The sequence below is a fragment of the Salmo salar genome, chromosome 04 (assembly GCF_965601325.2).
Source record: "Salmo salar chromosome 04, fSalSal1, whole genome shotgun sequence".
Classification (NCBI taxonomy): Eukaryota; Metazoa; Chordata; class Actinopteri; order Salmoniformes; family Salmonidae; genus Salmo; species Salmo salar.
This window is the reverse complement of record NC_138294.1, coordinates 94,738,921-94,763,106: the sequence shown is the minus strand read 5'-3', so window position 1 is coordinate 94,763,106 and position 24,186 is coordinate 94,738,921. Positions and strand designations below refer to the sequence as shown.

The 24,186-nt window shown below is 42.3% G+C and overlaps 1 protein-coding gene across 1 annotated transcript in view; it reads right to left on the bottom strand.

The window, feature by feature from the left end:
- LOC106604047 (high affinity cationic amino acid transporter 1) overlaps window positions 1-24,186 on the bottom strand; it is a 94,185-nt gene that overhangs the window by 59,172 nt on the left and 10,827 nt on the right. Inside the window, exons 2-3 of the mRNA XM_082974833.1 lie at window positions 21,987-22,231; window positions 8,418-8,600 (exon numbers count right to left, since the gene is read on the bottom strand). Coding sequence (XP_082830959.1) covers window positions 8,418-8,600; window positions 21,987-22,173 — 370 coding nt within the window. The 5' untranslated portion in view covers window positions 22,174-22,231. The remainder of the gene's footprint in view (window positions 1-8,417; window positions 8,601-21,986; window positions 22,232-24,186) is intronic.

Genomic DNA, 24,186 nt, shown 5'->3' with positions numbered 1-24,186 from the left:
ACCCAACTCTCATCCCAACACTCATCCCAACTCTCTACCCAACTCTCATCCAAGCACTCATCCCAACTCTCTACTCAACTCTCTACCAAACTCTCTACCCAACAGTCATCCCAACTCTCTACCCAACAGTCATCCCAACTCTCTACCCAACACTCATCCCAACCCTCTTCCCAAATCTCTACCCTACTCGCTACCCAACTCTCTACCCAACTCTCTACCCAACTCTCTACCCAACTCTCTTCCCAACTCTCTTCCCAACACTCATCCCAACTCTCTACCCAACTCTCTACCCAACTCTCTACCCAACACTCATCCCAACTCTCTACCCAACACTCATCCCAGCTCTCTACCCAACTCTCTACCCAACACTCATCCCAACTCTCTACCCAACTCTCATCCCATCTCTCTACCCAACTCTCTTCCCAACTCTCTACCCAACACTCATCCAAACTCTCTACCCAACTCTCTACCCAACTCTCTACCCAACTCTCATTCCAACTCTCTACCCAACACTCATCCCAACTCTCTACCCAACTCTCATTCCAACTCTCTACCCAACACTCATCCCAACTCTCTACCCAACTCTCTACCCAACTCTCTACCCAACACTCATCCCAACTCTCTACCCAACTCTCTACCCAACTCTCATCCCAACACTCATCCCAACTCTCTACCCAACTCTCATCCAAGCACTCATCCCAACTCTCTACTCAACTCTCTACCAAACTCTCTACCCAACAGTCATCCCAACTCTCTACCCAACAGTCATCCCAACTCTCTACCCAACACTCATCCCAACCCTCTTCCCAAATCTCTACCCAACTCTCTACCCAACTCTCTACCCAACTCTCTACCCAACTCTCTTCCCAACAGTCATCCCAACTCTCTATCCAACTCTCTACCCAACTGTCTACCCAACTCTCTACCCAACACTCATCCCAACTCTCTACCCAACTCTCTTCCCAACACTCATCCCAACTCTCTACCCAACTCTCTACCCAACTCTCATCCCAACTCTCTACCCAACACTCATCCCAGCTCTCTACCCAACTCTCTACCCAACACTCATCCCAACTCTCTACCCAACTCTCTTCCCAACTCTCTACCCAACACTCATCCCAACTCTCTACCAAACTCTCTACCCAACAGTCATCCCAACTCTCTACCCAACAGTCATCCCAACTCTCTACCCAACACTCATCCCAACCCTCTTCCCAAATCTCTACCCTACTCTCTACCCAACTCTCTACCCAACTCTCTACCCAACTCTCTTCCCAACAGTCATCCCAACTCTCTATCCAACTCTCTACCCAACTGTCTACCCAACTCTCTACCCAACACTCATCCCAACTCTCTACCCAACTCTCTTCCCAACACTCATCCCAACTCTCTACCCAACTCTCTACCCAACTCTCATCCCAACTCTCTACCCAACACTCATCCCAGCTCTCTACCCAACTCTCTACCCAACACTCATCCCAACTCTCTACCCAACTCTCTTCCCAACTCTCTACCCAACACTCATCCCAACTCTCTACCCAACTCTCTACCCAACAGTCATCCCAACTCTCTACCCAACACTCATCCCAACCCTCTTCCCAAATCTCTACCCAACTCTCTACCCAACCCTCTACCCAACTCTCTACCCAACTCTCATCCCAACGCTCATCCCAACGCTCATCCCAACACTCATCCCAACTCTCTACCCAACTCTCTACCCAACACTCTACCCAACTCTAAACCCAACACTCATCCCAACCCTCTACCCAACCCTCTACCCAACCCTCTTCCCAACTCTCAACCCAACACTCATCCCAACTCTCATCCCAACTCTCTTCCCAACTCTCTACCCAAATCTCTACCCAACTCTCTACCCAACTCTCTACCCAACACTCTACCCAACACTCTACCCAACACTCATCCCAACTCTCTACCCAACCCTCTACCCAACTCTCTACCCAACTCTCTACCCAAATCTCTACCCAACTCTCTTCCCAACTTTCATCCCAACTCTCTACCCAACTCTCTTCCCAACTCTCATCCCAACTCTCTATCCAACTCTCTACCCAACTCTCTTCCCAACTCTCTACCCAACTCTCTACCCGACTCTCTACCCAACTCTCTACCCAACACTCATCCCAACTCTCTACCCAACACTCATCCCAGCTCTCTACCCAACTCTCTACCCAACACTCATCCCAACTCTCTACCCAACTCTCATCCCATCTCTCTACCCAACTCTCTTCCCAACACTCATCCCAACTCTCTACCCAACTCTCTACCCAACTCTCTACCCAACTCTCTACCCAACTCTCTACCCAACACTCATCCCAACTCTCTACCCAACTCTCATTCCAACTCTCTACCCAACACTCATCCCAACTCTCTACCCAACTCTCTACCCAACTCTCTACCCAACACTCATCCCAACTCTCTTCCCAACTCTCTACCCAACTCTCATCCCAACACTCATCCCAACTCTCTACCCAACTCTCATCCAATCACTCATCCCAACTCTCTACTCAACTCTCTACCAAACTCTCTACCCAACACTCATCCCAACCCTCTTCCCAAATCTCTACCCTACACTTTACCCAACTCTCTACCCAACTCTACCCAACTCTCTTCCCAACACTCATCCCAACTCTCTAACCAACTCTCTACCCAACACTCATCCCAACTCTCATCCCAACACTTATCTCTCTACCCAACTCTCTACCCAACAGTCATCCCAACTCTCTACCCAACACTCATCCCAACCCTCTTCCCAAATCTCTACCCAACTCTCTACCCAACCCTCTACCCAACTCTCTACCCAACTCTCTTCCCAACATTCATCCCAACACTCATCCCAACTCTCTACCCAACTCTCTACCCAACACTAAACCCAACACTCATCCCAACCCTCTACCCAACCCTCTACCCAACCCTCTACCCAAATCTCAACCCAACACTCATCCCAACTCTCTACCCAACTCTCTACCCAACACTCATCCCAACTCTCTACCTAACACTCATCCCAGCTCTCTACACAACTCTCTACCCATCACTCATCCCAACTCTCTACCCAACTCTCTACCCAATTCTCTACCCAACACTCATCCCAGCTCTCTACCCAACACTCATCCCAACAGTCATCCCAACTCTACCCAACAGTCATCCCAACTCTCTACCCAACACTCATCCCAAACCTCTTCCCAAATCTCTACCCAACTCTCTACCCATCTCTCTACCCAACTCTCTTCCCAACTCTCTACCCAATTCTCTACCCAACACTCTACCAAACACTCATCCCAACACTCTACCCAACCCTCTACCCAACCCTCTACCAAACTCTCTACCCAACTCTCTACCCAAATCTCTACCCAACTCTCTTCCCAACATTCATCCCAACTCTCTACCCAACTCTCTTCCCAACACTCATCCCATCTCTCTATCCAACTCTCTACCCAACTGTCTACCCAACTTTCTACCCAACACTCATCCCAACGGTCTACCCAACTCTCTTCCCAACTCTCTTCCCAACACTCATCCCAACTCTCTACCCAACTCTCTACCCAACTCTCTACCGAACACTCATCCCAACTCTCTACCCAACACTCATCCCAGCTCTCTACCCAACTCTCTACCCAACACTCATCCCAACTCTCTACCCAACTCTCATCCCATTTCTCTACCCAACTCTCTTCCCAACTCTCTACCCAACACTCATCCCAACTCTCTACCCCAACTCTCTACCCAACTCTCTACCCAACTCTCATTCCAACTCTCTACCCAACACTCATCCCAACTCTCTACCCAACTCTCTACTCAACTCTCTACCAAACTCTCTACCCAACAGTCATCCCAACTCTCTACCCAACAGTCATCCCAACTCTCTACCCAACACTCATCCCAACCCTCTTCCCAAATCTCTACCCTACTCTCTACCCAACTCTCTACCCAACTCTCTACCCAACTCTCTTCCCAACAGTCATCCCAACTCTCTATCCAACTCTCTACCCAACTGTCTACCCAACTCTCTACCCAACACTCATCCCAACTCTCTACCCAACTCTCTTCCCAACACTCATCCCAACTCTCTACCCAACTCTCTACCCAACTCTCATCCCAACTCTCTACCCAACACTCATCCCAGCTCGCTACCCAACTCTCTACCCAACACTCATCCCAACTCTCTACCCAACTCTCTTCCCAACTCTCTACCCAACACTCATCCCAACTCTCTACCCAACTCTCTACCCAACAGTCATCCCAACTCTCTACCCAACACTCATCCCAACCCTCTTCCCAAATCTCTACCCAACTCTCTACCCAACCCTCTACCCAACTCTCTACCCAACTCTCATCCCAACACTCATCCCAACGCTCATCCCAACACTCATCCCAACTCTCTACCCAACTCTCTACCCAACACTCTACCCAACTCTAAACCCAACACTCATCCCAACCCTCTACCCAACCCTCTACCCAACCCTCTTCCCAACTCTCAACCCAACACTCATCCCAACTCTCTTCCCAACTCTCTACCCAAATCTCTACCCAACTCTCTACCCAACTCTCTACCCAACTCTCTACCCAACTCTCTACCCAACACTCTACCCAACACTCTACCCAACACTCTACCCAACACTCATCCCAACTCTCTACCCAACCCTCTACCCAACTCTCTACCCAACTCTCTACCCAAATCTCTACCCAACTCTCTTCCCAACTTTCATCCCAACTCTCTACCCAACTCTCTTCCCAACTCTCATCCCAACTCTCTATCTAACTCTCTACCCAACTCTCTTCCCAACTCTCTACCCAACTCTCTACCCGACTCTCTACCCAACTCTCTACCCAACACTCATCCCAACTCTCTACCCAACACTCATCCCAGCTCTCTACCCAACTCTCTACCCAACACTCATCCCAACTCTCTACCCAACTCTCATCCCATCTCTCTACCCAACTCTCTTCCCAACTCTCTACCCAACACTCATCCCAACTCTCTACCCAACTCTCTACCCAACTCTCTACCCAACTCTCTACCCAACACTCATCCCAACTCTCTACCCAACTCTCATTCCAACTCTCTACCCAACACTCATCCCAACTCTCTACCCAACTCTCTACCCAACTCTCTACCCAACACTCATCCCAACTCTCTTCCCAACTCTCTACCCAACACTCATCCCAACTCTCTACCCAACTCTCATCCAATCACTCATCCCAACTCTCTACTCAACTCTCTACCAAACTCTCTACCCAACACTCATCCCAACCCTCTTCCCAAATCTCTACCCTACACTTTACCCAACTCTCTACCCAACTCTACCCAACTCTCTTCCCAACACTCATCCCAACTCTCTAACCAACTCTCTACCCAACACTCATCCCAACTCTCATCCCAACACTTATCTCTCTACCCAACTCTCTACCCAACAGTCATCCCAACTCTCTACCCAACACTCATCCCAACCCTCTTCCCAAATCTCTACCCAACTCTCTACCCAACTCTCTACCCAACCCTCTACCCAACTCTCTACCCAACTCTCTTCCCAACATTCATCCCAACACTCATCCCAACTCTCTACCCAACTCTCTACCCAACACTAAACCCAACACTCATCCCAACCCTCTACCCAACCCTCTACCCAACCCTCTACCCAAATCTCAACCCAACACTCATCCCAACTCTCTACCCAACTCTCTACCCAACACTCATCCCAACTCTCTACCTAACACTCATCCCAGCTCTCTACCCAAATCTCTACCCATCACTCATCCCAACTCTCTACCCAACTCTCTACCCAATTCTCTACCCAACACTCATCCCAGCTCTCTACCCAACACTCATCCCAACAGTCATCCCAACTCTACCCAACAGTCATCCCAACTCTCTACCCAACACTCATCCCAAACCTCTTCCCAAATCTCTACCCAACTCTCTACCCATCTCTCTACCCAACTCTCTTCCCAACTCTCTACCCAATTCTCTACCCAACACTCTACCAAACACTCATCCCAACACTCTACCCAACCCTCTACCCAACCCTCTACCAAACTCTCTACCCAACTCTCTACCCAAATCTCTACCCAACTCTCTTCCCAACATTCATCCCAACTCTCTACCCAACTCTCTTCCCAACACTCATCCCATCTCTCTATCCAACTCTCTACCCAACTGTCTACCCAACTCTCTACCCAACAGTCATCCCAACGCTCTACCCAACTCTCTTCCCAACTCTCTTCCCAACACTCATCCCAACTCTCTACCCAACTCTCTACCCAACTCTCTACCCAACACTCATCCCAACTCTCTACCCAACACTCATCCCAGCTCTCTACCCAACTCTCTACCCAACACTCATCCCAACTCTCTACCCAACTCTCATCCCATTTCTCTACCCAACTCTCTTCCCAACTCTCTACCCAACACTCATCCCAACTCTCTACCCCAACTCTCTACCCAACTCTCTACCCAACTCTCATTCCAACTCTCTACCCAACACTCATCCCAACTCTCTACCCAACTCTCTACCCAACTCTCTACCCAACTCTCATCCCAACACTCATCCCAACTCTCTACTCAACTCTCTACCAAACTCTCTACCCAACAGTCATCCCAAATCTCTACCCAACAGTCATCCCAACTCTCTACCCAACACTCATCCCAACCCTCTTCCCAAATCTCTACCCTACTCTCTAACCAACTCTCTACCCAACACTCATCCCAACTCTCATCCCAACACTCATCCCAACTTTCTACTCAACTCTCTACCCAACAGTCATCCCAACTCTCTACCCAACACTCATCCCAACCCTCTTCCCAAATCTCTACCCAACCCTCTACCCAACTCTCTACCCAACTCTCTTCCCAACACTCATCCCAACACTCATCCCAACTCTCTACCCAACTCTCTACCCAACACTCTACCCAACTCTAAACCCAACACTCATCCCAACCCTCTACCCAACCCTCTACCCAACCCTCTACCCAACCCTCTACCCAACTCTCAACCCAACACTCATCCCAACTCTCTACCCAACTCTCTACCCAACACTCATCCCAACTCTCTACCCAACACTCATCCCAGCTCTCTACCCAAATCTCTTCCCATCCATCATCGCAACTCTCTACCCAACTCTCTACCCAACTCTCTACCCAACACTCATCCCAGCTCTCTACCCAACACTCATCCCAACTCTCATCCCAACTCTCTACCCAACAGTCATCCCAACTCTCAACCCCACACTCATGCCAACTCTCTACCCAACAGTCATCCCATCTCTCTACCCAACTCTCTACCCAACTCTCTACCCAACACTCAACCCAACACTCATCCCAACTCTCTACCCAACACTCATCCCAACTCTCTACCCAACACTCATCCAAACTCTCTACCCAACTCTCTACCCAACACTCATCCCAACTCTCTACCCAACTCTCTACCCAACTCTCTACCCAACTGTCATCCCAACTCTCTACCCAACAGTCATCCCAACTCTCTACCCAACACTCATCCCAACACTCATCCCAACTCTCACCACATATGAAGCAAGTGTGTGATCTAACAAAAAGATGATCTGTCTTTACACTGAGTATACAAAACATTAGGAACACCTGCTCTTCCCATGACACAGTCTGACCAGGTGAATCCAGGTGAAATATATGATTCCTTATTGATGTCACCTTTTAAATCCACTTCAATCAGTGTAGATCAAAAGGAGGAGACAGGTTAAAGATGGATTGTAAAGTCTTGATAGAATTGAAACATGGAATGTGTATGGATGCCATTCATAGAGTGAATGGGCAAGACTATTTAAGTTCCTTTGAACGGGGTGTGGTAGTAGGTGCCAGGCGCACCGGTTTGTGTCAAGAACGACAACGCTGCTGGGTGTTTCACGCTCAACAGTTTCCCGTGTGTATCAAGAATGGGTCCACCACCCGAAGGACATCCAGCCAAAATGACACAACTGTGGGAAGCATTGGGATCAACATGGGCCAGCATCCCTGTGGAACGCTTTTGACTCCTCTGTAGAGTCCATGACCCCGATGAATGTATTTTGTAAGTCGTTCTTAATGTTTTGTACACTCAGAGTATTCTTCAGTTTCACCGCCCAGCTTGTAGCTGATAAACATTTTCAAATGACCTGGTTAAAAAAAAAGGTAGACGGTCTAACACATAGCACCACAGATATTGAGATGAGCACGATGCAAGACTTTGCTCTTCTACATTCCTTCATACGGTGTCTGTGGCGCGCTTCTCGCTGCTACGGGACGGGACGAAAACAGAGGACAAGTTTAGCCTCTCTCTTCAACGCTCTTAGTCGCTGTGGAAATAAATCCGCTTTGTGTTTACTTCGTGCATGCAGCAGCAGCATCTTGCTCAGTCTAACCTTTTAATAATACAAATGGCTGCCCGTCTCACCGATAATGTAAGAGAGGATGAGGTTCCATCCCGTGATGAAGGCCCAGAGTTCTCCCACTGTGACGTAGCTGTACAGGTAGGCTGAGCCCGTCTTGGGGACGCGGGCACCAAACTCAGCATAACAAAGACCAGCCATCACAGAGGCCAGCGCTGCGATGAAGAAGGAGAGGACAATGGCAGGACCTGAGGACAGAGGAGAGGGTTGGGATGATCAGCAGATTTAATCAAATCCAGTAAATATACTCCAGCTTCAAGAGTAATGCCCACCCCCAGGATATTACTACTATATTACTAATATACTACCACTATATTACTACTATATTACTAATATACTACCACTATATTACCACTATATTACTAATATACTACCTCTATATTACTACTATATTACTAATATACTATCACTATATTACTAATATACTACCACTATATTACTACTATATTACTAATATACTACCACTATATTACCACTATATTACTAATATACTACCACTATATTACTAATATACTACCACTATATTACTACTATATTACTAATATACTACCACTATATTACCACTATATTACTAATATACTACCTCTATATTACTACTATATTACTAATATACTACCACTATATTACCACTATATTACTAATATACTACCTCTATATTACTACTATATTACTAATATACTATCACTATATTACTAATATACTACCACTATATTACTACTATATTACTAATATACTACCACTATATTACCACTATATTACTAATATACTACCACTATATTACTAATATACTACCACTATATTACTAATATATTACTAATATACAACCACTATATTACTACCATATATTACTAATATACTACCACTATAATACCACTATATTACTAATATACTACCACTATATTACTACTATATTACTAATATACTACCACTGTATTACTACTATATTACTAATATACTACCACTATATTACTACTATATTACTAATATACTACCACTATATTACTACTATATTACTAATATACTACCACTATATTACTAATATACTACCACTATATTACTAATATACTACCACTATATTACTACTATATTACTAATATACAACCACAATATTACTACCATATATTACTAATATACTACCACTATATTACTACTATATTACTAATATACTACCACTATATTACTACTATATTACTAATATACTACCACTATATTACTACTATATTACTAATATACTACCACTATATTACTAATATACTACCACTATATTACTACTATATTACTAATATACTACCACTATATTACTACTATATTACTTTCCTGAACCTGCGACCAAAAACAAGCTACATATGGACAATACCAAAACAAATTATCTAATGATTCTGTCTCTTCACAGCAAAATATGCAGAGCTGGGATGTTTTCTATCACCCCATATGCAGTACCAGTCAGAAGTTTGGACACACCTACTCATTCCACGTTTTTTTCATTTTTTGGTTACTACATGATTCCATGTGTAATTTCATAGTTTTGATGTCTTCACCATTATTCTACAATGTAGAAAATAGTACAAATATAGAAATGCGCTTGATTGAGTAGATGTGTCTAAACTTTTGACTGGTCCTGTATATGCGTATAACATTCTATTTGTTGCAATAATTTTGTATAATAATTTAAATGGGAAAAAGTTTTGAATCGGCGTCATTTTGTGTATCAGATCATAAACCATGTGCCATGGAGTTGGTACATTACATTTCCTTCCAACTATTTTGCAACTTGTATGGCACAGCTGTTTTTTGGGTCCTTAAATGAAACTGGTATACTTTTTTATTTATCACAATTTTCTTTAGCCAATTTTGCTCTTTAATGCCGACAGACAAGTTCCTTTTCTACTCCCTCTTCCACTTGCCTCCTCCATTTTTGCTGTAATGCTTCAATGCGGCAATCAGTTGGTTTTACTTTTGGATAGACCAGATATTTTCATATATTTTTGTTAGCTGCTTGTGTGACATAAGTCCACCAATCCTATTGATTATATCATTTACATATTTATACATTATAAAAAAAAATTCTCTCAAAGAGAATGTTTTTTTTTTTTCTTATCAATTAGTATATTTGAGTTGAACCATAATATTTGTTGTAATATTTGTTCTGTTTTATTTTCTCCTGTTGGATTAAACTGAAATTGCAACCAGCTTTCTATAGCTTGTTTTAAAAATAGTGATATTTTGGAGATTTTTTCATTTTTTCATAACTAAATTTGAGAGGTTGTTATCTGAATAAAGGGAAAACACGGGGTAAGCCGTTCTTACTAATCTGCTACAGAACCAGTTCGGATTAAATAATATGTTTTTGACTCGGAGTCAATCACCACCTTCCGGAGACACCTGAAACCCCACCTCTTCAAGGAATACCTGGGATAGGATAAAGTAATCCTTCTAACCCCCCCCCTTAAAAGATTTAGATGCACTATTGTAAAGTGGTTGTTCCACTGGATATCTTAAGGTGAATGCACCAATTTGTAAGTCGCTCTGGATAAGAGCGTCTGCTAAATGACGTAAATGTAAATGTAAGACTGAAGCCTTTAGTGAGAGGTTCAATGCTTTAATATTTAAATCATTTCTGCCCTCCGAATTCGTATTCATTATATAAATAGGCCTGTTTAATTTTGTCTGGCTTGCCGTTCCAAATAAAGTGGAAAATTCTTTGCTCATAAAATTATTAAAACTAAATCGTTAGGTGTAGGCTGGGCCATAAGTAAATAGGTTAACTGCGACATGACTAAAGAATTAATCAGGGTGATTTTACAACTAATAGACAAGTGTTCTCCTTTCCATGGTAGCAAGATTTGATCTAATTTTTAACTTTATATTAAAATATATTGTAGTGAGATAATTTATTTATTTTTGGATATGAATACTGAGTTTGTCCACTTGTATTTTTTTTTGTGAATCAACATGTAATATGGTGTACTTCAGTTGTAATCCCGAGAGGTTAGAAAAATTATCTAGATCCTCTATGAGGCTGTGTAGGGATCCAAATTGAGGATTTAAGTGAAAACATCAATCGTCAACACCTTTTTTTTTAAGCCCTGTATTTCCCCTTGATGCTACTGTTGGATCTAATTTAACAGCTAACATTTCGATGGCCATAATAAATAGATATGCTAAAGGTGAACAACCTTGTTTTACTCCTCTTGACAATTTAATACTTTCTGAGAAGTAGCCACTATTTTACACCTGTGGTTACTATACATAACTTTACCCCATTGTGTACGAGATTCTCCAAAATCAAAATATTCCAGGCAAATACGTATATATAAATTCCAGCTGTACTTTATCAAAGGCCTTTTCAAAGTCATCTATGAATACTAGGCCTGGTTTCCCAGATTATTCATAGTGTTCTATTGTTTCCAATACTTTAATTGAATCTTTATTTAACTAGACAGTTAAGAACAAATTCTTATTTACAATGACGGCCTACCGGGGAACAGTGGGTTAACTGTCTTGTTCAGGGGCAGAACGACAGATTTTTACCTTGTCAGCTCGGGGATTCGATTTAGCAACTTTTCAGTGACTGGCCCAAAGCTCTAACCACTAGGCTACCTGCCGCCCCTACACTCTAACCACTAGGCTACCTGCCACCCCTACACTCTAACCACTAGGCTACCTGCCGCCCCTACACTCTAACCACTAGGCTACCTGCCACCCCTACACTCTAACCACTAGGCTACCTGCCCCCCCTACACTCTAACCACTAGGCTACCTGCCCCCCCCTCCACTCTAACCACTAGGCTACCTGCCTCCCCTACACTCTAACCACTAGGCTACCTGCCGCTCCTACATTTGTAACGTTCGTCGTAGAGAGGAGACCAAGGTGCAGCGTGGTTTGGGTTCGTCATATTAATTTCCTTAAATGTGAACCAGCACAAACAATAAACAATACAACGAATGAAAAGCAAGGCGTGCCAAACACATGCAACACCAAGACAAGATCCCACAACTGACAGTGGGAAAAATGGCTGCCTAAGTATGGTTCCCAATCAGAGACAACGAATGACAGCTGCCTCTGATTGGGAACCATACTAGGCCAATCAAAGAAAAAGACAACATAGACATACAACACATAGAATGCCCACCCCGCGTCACACCCTGACCTAACCAAACAGAGAAAACGGCTCTCTCAGGTCAGGGCGTGACAGTATTCTAACCACTAGGCTACCTGCCGCCCCTACACTCTAACCACTAGACTACCTGCCTCCCCTACACTCTAACCACTAGGCTACCCTGCCCCCACCACACTCTAACCACTAGGCTACCTGCCTCCCCTACACTCTAACCACTAGGCTACCTGCCTCCCCTACACTCTAACCACTAGGCTACCTGCCCCCCCTACACTCTAACCACTAGGCTACCCTGCCCCCACCACACTCTAACCACTAGGCTACCTGCCTCCCCTACACTCTAACCACTAGGCTACCTGCCGTCCCTACACTCTAACCACTTGGCTACCTGCCTCCCCTACACTCTAACCACTAGGCTACCTGCCTCCCCTACACTCTAACCACTAGGCTACCTGCCTCCCCTACACTCTAACCACTAGGCTACCCTGCCCCCCCTACACTCTAACCACTAGGCTACCCTGCCCCCACCACACTCTAACCACTAGGCTACCTGCCTCCCCTACACTCTAACCACTAGGCTACCTGCCGTCCCTACACTCTAACCACTTGGCTACCTGCCTCCCCTACACTCTAACCACTAGGCTACCTGCCTCCCCTACACTCTAACCACTAGGCTACCTGCCTCCCCTACACTCTAACCACTAGGCTACCCTGCCCCCACCACACTCTAACCACTAGGCTACCTGCCTCCCCTACACTCTAACCACTAGGCTACCTGCCTCCCCTACACTCTAACCACTAGGCTACCTGCCTCCCCTACACTCTAACCACTAGGCTACCTGCCTCCCCTACACTCTAACCATTAGGCTACCCCCCCTACACTCTAACCACTAGGCTACCCCCCCCTACACTCTAACCACTAGGCTACCTGCCTCCCCTACACTCTAACCACTAGGCTACCTGCCTCCCCTACACTCTAACCACTAGGCTACCCCCCCTACACTCTAACCACTAGGCTACCTGCCGACCCTACACTCTAACCACTAGGCTACCTGCCGACCCTACACTCTAACCACTAGGCTACCTGTCCCCCCCTACACTCTAACCACTAGGCTACCTGCCTCCCCTACACTCTAACCACTAGGCTACCTGCCCCCCCTCCACTCTAACCACTAGGCTACCTGCCGCCCCTACACTCTAACCACTAGGCTACCTATCTCCCCTACACTCTAACCACTAGGCTACCTGCCCCCCCTCCACTCTAACCACTAGACTACCTGCCTCCCCTACACTCTAACCACTAGGCTACCTGCCGCCCCTACACTCTAACCACTAGGCTACCTACCTCCCCTACACTTTAACCACTAGGCTACCTGCCTCCCCTATACTCTAACCACTAGGCTACCTGCCGCCCCTCCACTCTAACCACTAGGCTACCTGCCCCCCTCCACTCTAACCACTAGGCTACCTGCCCCCCTCCACTCTAACCACTAGGCTACCTGCCCCCCCTCCACTCTAACCACTAGGCTACCTGCCCCCCCTCCACTCTAACCACTAGGCTACCTGCCGCCCCTACACTCTAACCACTAGACTACCTGCCTCCTCTACACTCTAACCACTAGGCTAACTGCCCCCCCTCCACTCTAACCACTAGACTACCTGCCCCCCCTCCACTCTAACCACTAGACTACCTGCCCCCCCTCCACTCTAACCACTAAGCTACCTGCCCCCCCTACACTCTAACCACTAGACTACCTGCCCCCTCTACATTCTAACCACTAGGCTACCTGCCGCCCCACTTGTCTTATATTATCTCTAATGTAAAGTCCATGTGAAAAACCTGTCTGATTAGGATGAATAATATCTGACAGTACTTTTTTAATTCAATGTTCTCTACATTTTGTAAGAAAATTTGCATCACTACACGTATACGTGAAAGGGGACTGGATCTTTATGTTTACCACCTGGGTCCTGTTACAGTAAAAGAGAAACCAGATCTTCTTGCTGAGTTACTGATAGTCTGCCATTTTACAGGAGTGGTTTTAAAACATCCTATAACACATGATATACCTCAACTGCTATGCCACCCAGTCCTGGAGTTTTCCTTGGACTTAAAGACTTTTATTGTATCAAGAAGTTCCTCTGTATTTTGGCCTTCATATGTCTTTCTCTATAGCTGTTCATTTTACATTATTAATAGAACAGAACTCCTTACAGTTACTCTGTGTTGTTGTCTTAGGTCGCTCTTTATGTAGTGTTGTGTTGTCTCTCTTTATGTAGTGTTGTGTTGTCTCTCTCTATGTAGTGTTGTCTCTCTGTATGTAGTGTTGTGTTGTCTCTCTCTATGTAGTGTAGTGTTGTCTCTCTTTATGTAGTGTTGTGTTGTCTCTCTCTATGTAGTGTTGTCTCTCTGTATGTAGTGTTGTGTTGTCTCTCTCTATGTAGTGTTGTCTCTCTCTATGTAGTGTTGTCTCTCTGTATGTAGTGTTGTGTTGTCTCTCTTTATGTAGTGTAGTGTTGTCTCTCTTTATGTAGTGTAGTGTTGTCTCTCTTTATGTAGTGTTGTGTTGTCTCTCTTTATGTAGTGTTGTCTCTCTCTTTATGTAGTGTTGTCTCTCTTTATGTAGTGTTGTCTCTCTCTATGTAGTGTTGTCTCTCTCTTTATGTAGTGTTGTCTCTCTTTATGTAGTGTTGTCTCTCTCTATGTAGTGTTGTCTCTCTGTATGTAGTGTTGTGTTGTCTCTCTTTATGTAGTGTTGTCTCTCTTTATGTAGTGTTGTCTCTCTTTATGTAGTGTTGTGTTGTCTCTCTGTATGTAGTGTTGTGTTGTCTCTCTTTATGTAGTGTTGTGTTGTCTCTCTTTATGTAGTGTTGTGTTGTCTCTCTTTATGTAGTGTTGTGGTGTCTCTCTTTATGTAGTGTAGTGTTGTCTCTCTCTATGTAGTGTTGTGTTGTCTCTCTTTATGTAGTGTTGTCTCTCTCTATGTAGTGTTGTGTTGTCTCTCTTTATGTAGTGGTTGTCTCTCTTTATGTAGTGTTGTCTCTCTCTATGTAGTGTTGTGTTGTCTCTCTTTATGTAGTGTTGTGTTGTCTCTCTTTATGTAGTGTTGTGTTGTCTCTCTTTATGTAGTGTTGTCTCTCTCTATGTAGTGTTGTGTTGTCTCTCTTTATGTAGTGTTGTCTCTCTCTATGTAGTGTAGTGTTGTCTCTCTTTATGTAGTGTTGTCTCTCTCTATGTAGTGTAGTGTTGTCTCTCTATGTAGTGTTGTGTTGTCTCTATGTAGTGTTGTGTTGTCTCTCTTTATGTAGTGTTGTGTTGTCTCTCTTTATGTAGTGTTGTCTCTCTCTATGTAGTGTTGTGGTGTCTCTCTTTATGTAGTGTTGTGTTGTCTCTCTTTATGTAGTGTTGTCTCTCTTTATGTAGTGTTGTCTCTCTCTATGTAGTGTTGTGTTGTCTCTCTTTATGTAGTGTTGTCTCTCTCTATGTAGTGTTGTGTTGTCTCTCTTTATGTAGTGTTGTCTCTCTCTATGTAGTGTTGTGTTGTCTCTCTTTATGTAGTGTTGTGTTGTCTCTCTTTATGTAGTGTTGTCTCTCTCTATGTAGTGTAGTGTTGTCTCTCTTTATGTAGTGTTGTGTTGTCTCTCTTTATGTAGTGTTGTCTCTCTCTATGTAGTGTTGTCTCTATCTAGTGTTGTCTCTCTTTATGTAGTGTTGTGGTGTCTCTCTTTATGTAGTGTAGTGTTGTCTCTCTTTATGTAGTGTAGTGGTGTCTCTCTCTATGTAGTGTTGTCTCTCTCTATGTAGTGTTGTCGTGTCTCTCTTTATGTAGTGTTGTCTCTCTCTATGTAGTGTTGTGGCTCTCTTTATGTAGTGTTGTGGTGTCTCTCTTTATGTAGTGTTGTCTCTCTCTATGTAGTGTTGTCTCTCTCTATGTAGTGTTGTGTTGTCTCTCTTTATGTAGTGTTGTGTTGTCTCTCTTTATGTAGTGTTGTGGTCTCTCTCTTTATGTAGTGTTGTCTCTCTTTATGTAGTATTGTCTCTCTTTACGTAGTGTTGTCTCTCTTTATGTAGTGTTGTCTCTCTCTATGTAGTGTTGTCTCTCTCTATGTAGTGTTGTCTCTCTTTATGTAGTGTTGTCTCTCTTTATGTAGTGTTGTCTCTCTCTATGTAGTGTTGTCTCTCTCTATGTAGTGTTGTGTTGTCTCTCTTTATGTAGTGTTGTGTCGTCTCTATGTAGTGTTGTGTTGTCTCTCTTTATGTAGTGTTGTGTTGTCTCTCTTTATGTAGTGTTGTGTTGTCTCTCTTTATGTAGTGTTGTCTCTCTCTATGTAGTGTTGTGGTGTCTCTCTTTATGTAGTGTTGTCTCTCTCTATGTAGTGTTGTGTTGTCTCTCTTTATGTAGTGTTGTCTCTCTTTATGTAGTGTTGTCTCTCTCTATGTAGTGTTGTGTTGTCACTCTTTATGTAGTGTTGTCTCTCTCTATGTAGTGTTGTGTTGTCTCTCTTTATGTAGTGTTGTGTTGTCTCTCTTTATGTAGTGTTGTGGTCTCTCTCTTTATGTAGTGTTGTCTCTCTTTATGTAGTATTGTCTCTCTTTACGTAGTGTTGTCTCTCTTTATGTAGTGTTGTCTCTCTCTATGTAGTGTTGTCTCTCTCTATGTAGTGTTGTCTCTCTTTATGTAGTGTTGTCTCTCTTTATGTAGTGTTGTGTTGTCTCTCTTTACGTAGTGTTGTGTTGTCTCTCTTTACGTAGTGTTGTCTCTCTTGTCGTGATGTGTGTTTTGTCCTACATTTTTATTTAATAAAAAATAATAATAATCCCAGCCCCTGTCCCTGCAGGAGGCCTTTTGCCTTTTGGTGGGCCGTCATTGTAAATAAGAATTTGTCCTTAACTGACTTGTCTAGTTATTTAAAAAAGGGGGAAAAAAATAAAACATACAAAAATAATAACTAAGCATTTAGTTCAGTTAGTGGAGGAGTCCGAAATAAAAACAGATGCTTAAAATACTTTGCTTACTTTTCCAAAACACCCTTTGATGAATCATGGATGACTCCGTCATTTGTAACCCTTATCTGTAAATCATTTTTGGTTCCATTTCTATGTTGAAGATTAAAAAAATAATTTAGTGCATTTTTCCCCATATTCCATCCTGTTCGCTTTATGTTTTATAATATATTACACTTGATCTTTCTGGAATAAGTTACACCTTTTTCTTTTACGTTTTTCTTTATTAACTTATTCTATACCTCTCTGGTACAGTTATTATTGTTATCTACATGTACCGTTAGCCGTCCATTCCCTTGGTTGACAGGAAATCTTTTGGCCTAAATAGTTTTTGTTTTAGGGATGAGTATTGCATTTTGTGGCCTGGAAAGGCACATTTATAGTGTCCCGTACAATAAGAGGATCTGCTGTGTCGGGAAAAAAATCTGTTATATATTCTTCTGTCCTGGTTACTTAAAAACAAGATGTCATCTGGTAGGCTTTGATAAAAAAATGTCCAATATCCTCGCTCTCGCGGAAACTTTGTAAGAGTAATGTGTTTACCAATTATTAATTAATTATTTGATGGTCTGACCGCATTCTGTCCCCTATCAACACTTTTAAAAACCAGCCCTTTTCCCATACAACTTTGTCTAAAGGTGCTGAATGAGTTTCCTGTAAACAATATATATTATATTCCTTATTTCACCACTTACTTCACCTCAGTTGTACTCCATCTAGTTATTTTAAAAAAAAGTAATCTTGCATATATTAATTTATTCCTACAACTGACAAATAATATGCATAATAATATAAGCACTTCTATGAAGGATTGTTTCCCATGACAAGGTATACTACTACTATACTACTCTACACTACTACAGTACTACTATTATTATACTACTACTATACTACTCTACACTACTACAGTACTACTATTATTATACTACTACTATACTACTCTACACTACTACAGTACTACTATTATTATACTACTACTATACTACTCTACACTACTACAGTACTACTATTATTATACTACTACTATACTACTCTACACTACTACAGTACTACTATTATTATACTACTACTATACTACTCTACACTACTACAGTACTACTATTATTATACTACTACTATACCACACTACACTGCTACAGTACTACTACTATTATACTAGTACCATACTACTCTACACTACTATAGCACCACTACTATTATACTACTCTACACTACTACAGTACTACTATTATTATACTACTACTATACTACTCTACACTACTACAGTACCACAACTATTATACTACTACTATACTACTACAGTACTACTACTATTATACTACTACTATACTACTCTAAACGACTACAGTACTACTATTATTATACTACTACTATACTACTCTACACTACTACAGTACTACTATTATTATACTACTACTATACCACACTACACTGCTACAGTACTACTACTATTATACTACTACTACTATACTACTCTACACTACTACAGTACTACTACTATTATACTACTACTATACTACTCTACACTACTACAGTACTACTATTATTATACTACTACTATACCACACTACACTGCTACACCACTACTACTACTATTATACTACTACTACTATACTACTCTACACTACTACAGTACTACTATTATTATACTACTACTATACCACACTACACTGCTACACTACTACTACTACTATTATACTACTACTATTATACAACTCTACACTACTACAGTACTACTACTATACTACACTACACTACTACAGTACTACTACTATTATACTACTACTATACTACTCTAAACGACTACAGTACCACAACTATTATAGTACTACTATACTACTCTACACTACTACAGTACTACTATTATTATACTACTACTATACCACACTACACTACTACAGTACTACTACTATACCACACTACACTGCTACACTACTACTACTACTATTATACTACTACTATTATACAACTCTACACTACTACAGTACTACTATTATTTTACTACTACTATACCACACTACACTGCTACACTACTACTACTATTATACTACTACTATACTACTACTATTATACAACTCTACACTACTACAGTACTACTACTACACTACACTACTACAGTACTACCACTAATTTACTACTACTATACTGCTCTACACTACTACAGTACTACTACTATTATACTACTACTATACTACTCTACACTACTACAGTACTACTACTATTATACTACTACTATACTGCTCTACACTACTACAGTACTACTACTATTATACTAGTACTATACCACTCTACAATACCACAGTACTACTTGTCATGACTGTCCTGATCAGGTTACAGGAGACCACCACCCTACAGATTATCTCTCAACCCCCAACAGAGGAGGAGAGATCTAGGGGTCTGAAGATGTGGGGGTTTTATGACCCCTCACGGCCCATGATAAATCTTAGGACACTGAGAAATTCCTTTGTCCTCACAATGGAGAACTGGCCTCAGAACATTAAACATGCAATAAAGGGACTTTGGAACAATGGTTTCCGTCAGCCACAATGGTGGTCATGACGATAGATGGAATATCAAAATGTATGTCATTTTTGTTTTATTATTAAAGGTTAACAGCTGACGTTATTATGGAAACATTGCACCTTTAAGAGTTTTCACAGTATATGCCTGATGTTTATACATTGTACGTTGTGTGGAAAATATCCAAATCAAAGAGAATGTTTTGGTAAAGATGAGGTGTGAAGTTAATTGTCTAAAATTGGATTTGAGTAAAATCTAGGCCTTGTCCCTTAACTTGGTACGCCCAGAGAACTGCCCTAACTAACTGAAATCAGACAATGTGGTTAGATTAACGAGAGTCTTCTCTTTAAAATGGTGTAAAATAGTCATATGTTTGAGAAATTGAAGTTATAGCATTTTTGAGGTATTTGTATTTCACGCCACGCGATTCCACAGGCTGTTGACTAGGTGGGACGCAAGAAAAGGGAAGTTAATCATTCGATGAGCAACAGTCGTCACATTAACTAATACAACGTCACGACATAGTACTATTTTACTACTACTATACTACTCTAATACAGTACTACTACTATTATACTACACTATACTACTCTACACCACTACAGAATTACTACTATTATACACTACTATACTACTACAGTACTACTACTAATATACGGCTACTATACTACTCTACACTACTACAGTACTACTAATATTATACTACTCTACACTACTACAGTACTACAACTATTATACTACCACTATACTACTCCACACTACTACAGTACTACTACTATTATACTACTACTATACTACTCTACACGACTACAGTACTACTACTATTATACTACACTATACTACTACAGTACTACTACTATTATACTAGTACCATACTACTCTACACTACTTTAGCACCACTACTATTATACTGCTACTATACTATCCACACTACTACATTACTACTATTATTGTACTACGCTATACTACTCTACACTTCTACAGTACTACTACCATTATACTACTACTATTATACTACACTATCACTACTACAGTACTACTATTATTATACTACTACTATACGGCTCTACACTACTACAGTGCTACTATTATTATACTACTACTATACGGCTCTACACTACTACAGTGCTACTATTATTATACTACTACTATACTACTCCACACTACTACATCACTACTATTATACTATATACTATTATACTACTACTATACCACTATTACTACTACAGTACTACTCCCACTAATATTATACTATACTATACTACTCTACTACAGTACTACTATTATTATACCAGCACTATACTACTACTACTACTACTACTACTACTACTACTACTATACTACTACTGTTACTATTATACTACTACTATACTGCTCTACACTAATACAATTATACTACTACTATACTACTCAACACTACTATAGTACCACTACTATTATACTGCTACTATACTATTCACACTACTACAGTACTACTAGTATTGTACTACACTATACTACTACTACTACCACAACTACTGCTACTACACTATGCTACTATTACTACTACTGCTATTCTAAGACAGTACAACCAATGTAATACTACACTATGCTACTACTACTACTATTAATACAGTACTACTATTAAAATAGTACACTTCTACTACTATACTACTACTAAACTACTGCTACACTACAACGAATATACTACTACAGTACTGCTACTATTATACTACACTATACTACTACTACCACCACCACCACCACCACCACCACCACCACTACTACTATACTGTTACACTACTACTGCTATTACAATTCACCACACTAATATACTATTACAACTACTACTACTACTACTATAACACTACACTACTAATACTATGCTACTACTAGTACTAGAACTACTACTGCTACTACAACTACTATACTATACTACTACAGTACATTACCTGCATTCTCTCTGGCCACGGCCCCGGCCAGGACGTAGACCCCAGCTCCCAGAGTACTGCCCACCCCCAAAGCCACCAGGTCGAAGGTGTTGAGACATCGGGACAGGCGGGAATCTTCACTGTTACAGTCCACCACCTTGACACGCAGCAGCTGCTTCCCAAAGCCTAGCAGCTTCTCCAGGGCCATGCTGAGGGGGTCACAGTAAGACGGAGGTCAAAGGTCAGAGGGGAGAGGTCACGTACACCTGGGGGAGAGAGAGAGGATGGGACACATGGAACACAGTAGAATGCTGATAAGAACACAGTAGCAGAACAGCAGACCTCCAAGGTAGGAAACACTGACTGTTTACATGCTCCTCCTGTAACTTCCCCCCTTTCCCCCTCTCCCCCCTCTTTCTCCCTATCTCCTTTCCCCCTCTCTCCCCCCTCTTTCTCCCTATCTCCTTTCCCCCTCTCTCCCCCCTCTTTCTCCCTATCTCCTTTCCCCCTCTCTCCCCTCTTTCTCCCTACCCCCTTTCCCCTTTCCCCCAGGACAACATACAGATGTAAACAGAGAGGAAGAGGAAGTGACAGGACACCATACAGATGTAAACAGAGAGGAAGAGGAAGTGACAGGACAACACACAGATGTAAACAGAGAGGAAGAGGAAGTGACAGGACAACATACAGATGTAAACAGAGAGGAAGAGGAAGTGACAGGACAACATACAGATGTAAACAGAGAGGAAGAGGAAGTGACAGGACAACATACAGATGTAAACAGAGAGGAAGAGGAAGTGACAGGACAACACACAGATGTAAACAGAGAGGAAGTGACAGGACAACATACAGATGTAAACAGAGAGGAAGAGGAAGTGACAGGACAACATACAGATGTAAACAGAGAGGAAGAGGAAGTGACAGGACAACATACAGATTTAAACAGAGAGGAAGAGGAAGTGACAGGACAACACACAGATGTAAACAGAGAGGAAGAGGAAGTGACAGGACAACATACAGATGTAAACAGAGAGGAAGAGGAAGTGACAGGACAACATACAGATTTAAACAGAGAGGAAGAGGAAGTGACAGGACAACACACAGATGTAAACAGAGAGGAAGTGGAAGTGACAGGACAACATACAGATGTAAACAGAGAGGAAGTGACAGGACAACATACAGAGATGTAAGTGAGGCTTATTTGATGGAAATAGAAGTTTCATAACAGTTAGGTTGTTAATAATCAACTGATACAAGTGGAAGCACGTGGCATCCAGTCAACTCTGAGAAAATATACTTTAAATAGGACTTGTGCTAGTTGTACATACGCCTGCTCCCGGCGTTGTGTTGTGTGTTTTTCGAGCGTTGCGCTGCGTTATGATGTGTTGTGTTGTGTTGTGATGTGTTGTGTTGTGTTGTGATGTGTTGTTGTGATGTGTTGTGTTGTGTTGTTGTGTTGTTGTGATGTGTTGTGTTGTGTTGTTGTGTTGTGATGTGTTGTGTTGTTGTGTTGTGTTGTTGTGATGTGTTGTTGTGATGTGTTGTGATGTGTTGTTGTGATGTGTTGTGATGTGTTGTTGTGATGTGTTGTGATGTGTTGTGATGTGTTGTGACGTGATGTGTTGTGTTGTGATGTGTTGTGTTGTGATGTGTTGTGATGTGTTGTGATGTGTTGTGATGTTGTGGTGTGATGTGTTGTGGTGTGATGTTGTGTGTTGTGGTGTGTTGTGTTGTGATGTGTTGTGTTGTGATGTGTTGTGTTGTGATGTGATGTGGTGTGATGTGTTGTGGTGTTATGATGTGATGTGATGTGTTGTGTTGTGATGTGTTGTGTTGTTGTGTTGTGATGTGTTGTGTTGTTGTGTGTTGTGATGTGTTGTTGTGATGTGTTGTTGTGTGTTGTGATGTTGTGTGTTGTGATGTGATGTGGTGTGTTGTGATGTGTTGTTGTGATGTGTTGTGATGTGATGTGTTGTTGTGTGTTATGATGTGATGTGTTGTGATGTGTTGTGTTGTGTGTTGTGATGTGATGTGGTGTGTTGTGATGTGATGTGTTGTGATGTGTTGTTGTGATGTGTTGTGATGTGATGTGATGTGTTGTGGTGTTATGATGTGATGTGTTGTGATGTGTTGTGTTGTGATGTGTTGTTGTGATGTGTTGTTGTGTGTTGTGATGTGTTGTGGTGTGTTGTGATGTGTTGTGTTGTGATGTGATGTGTTG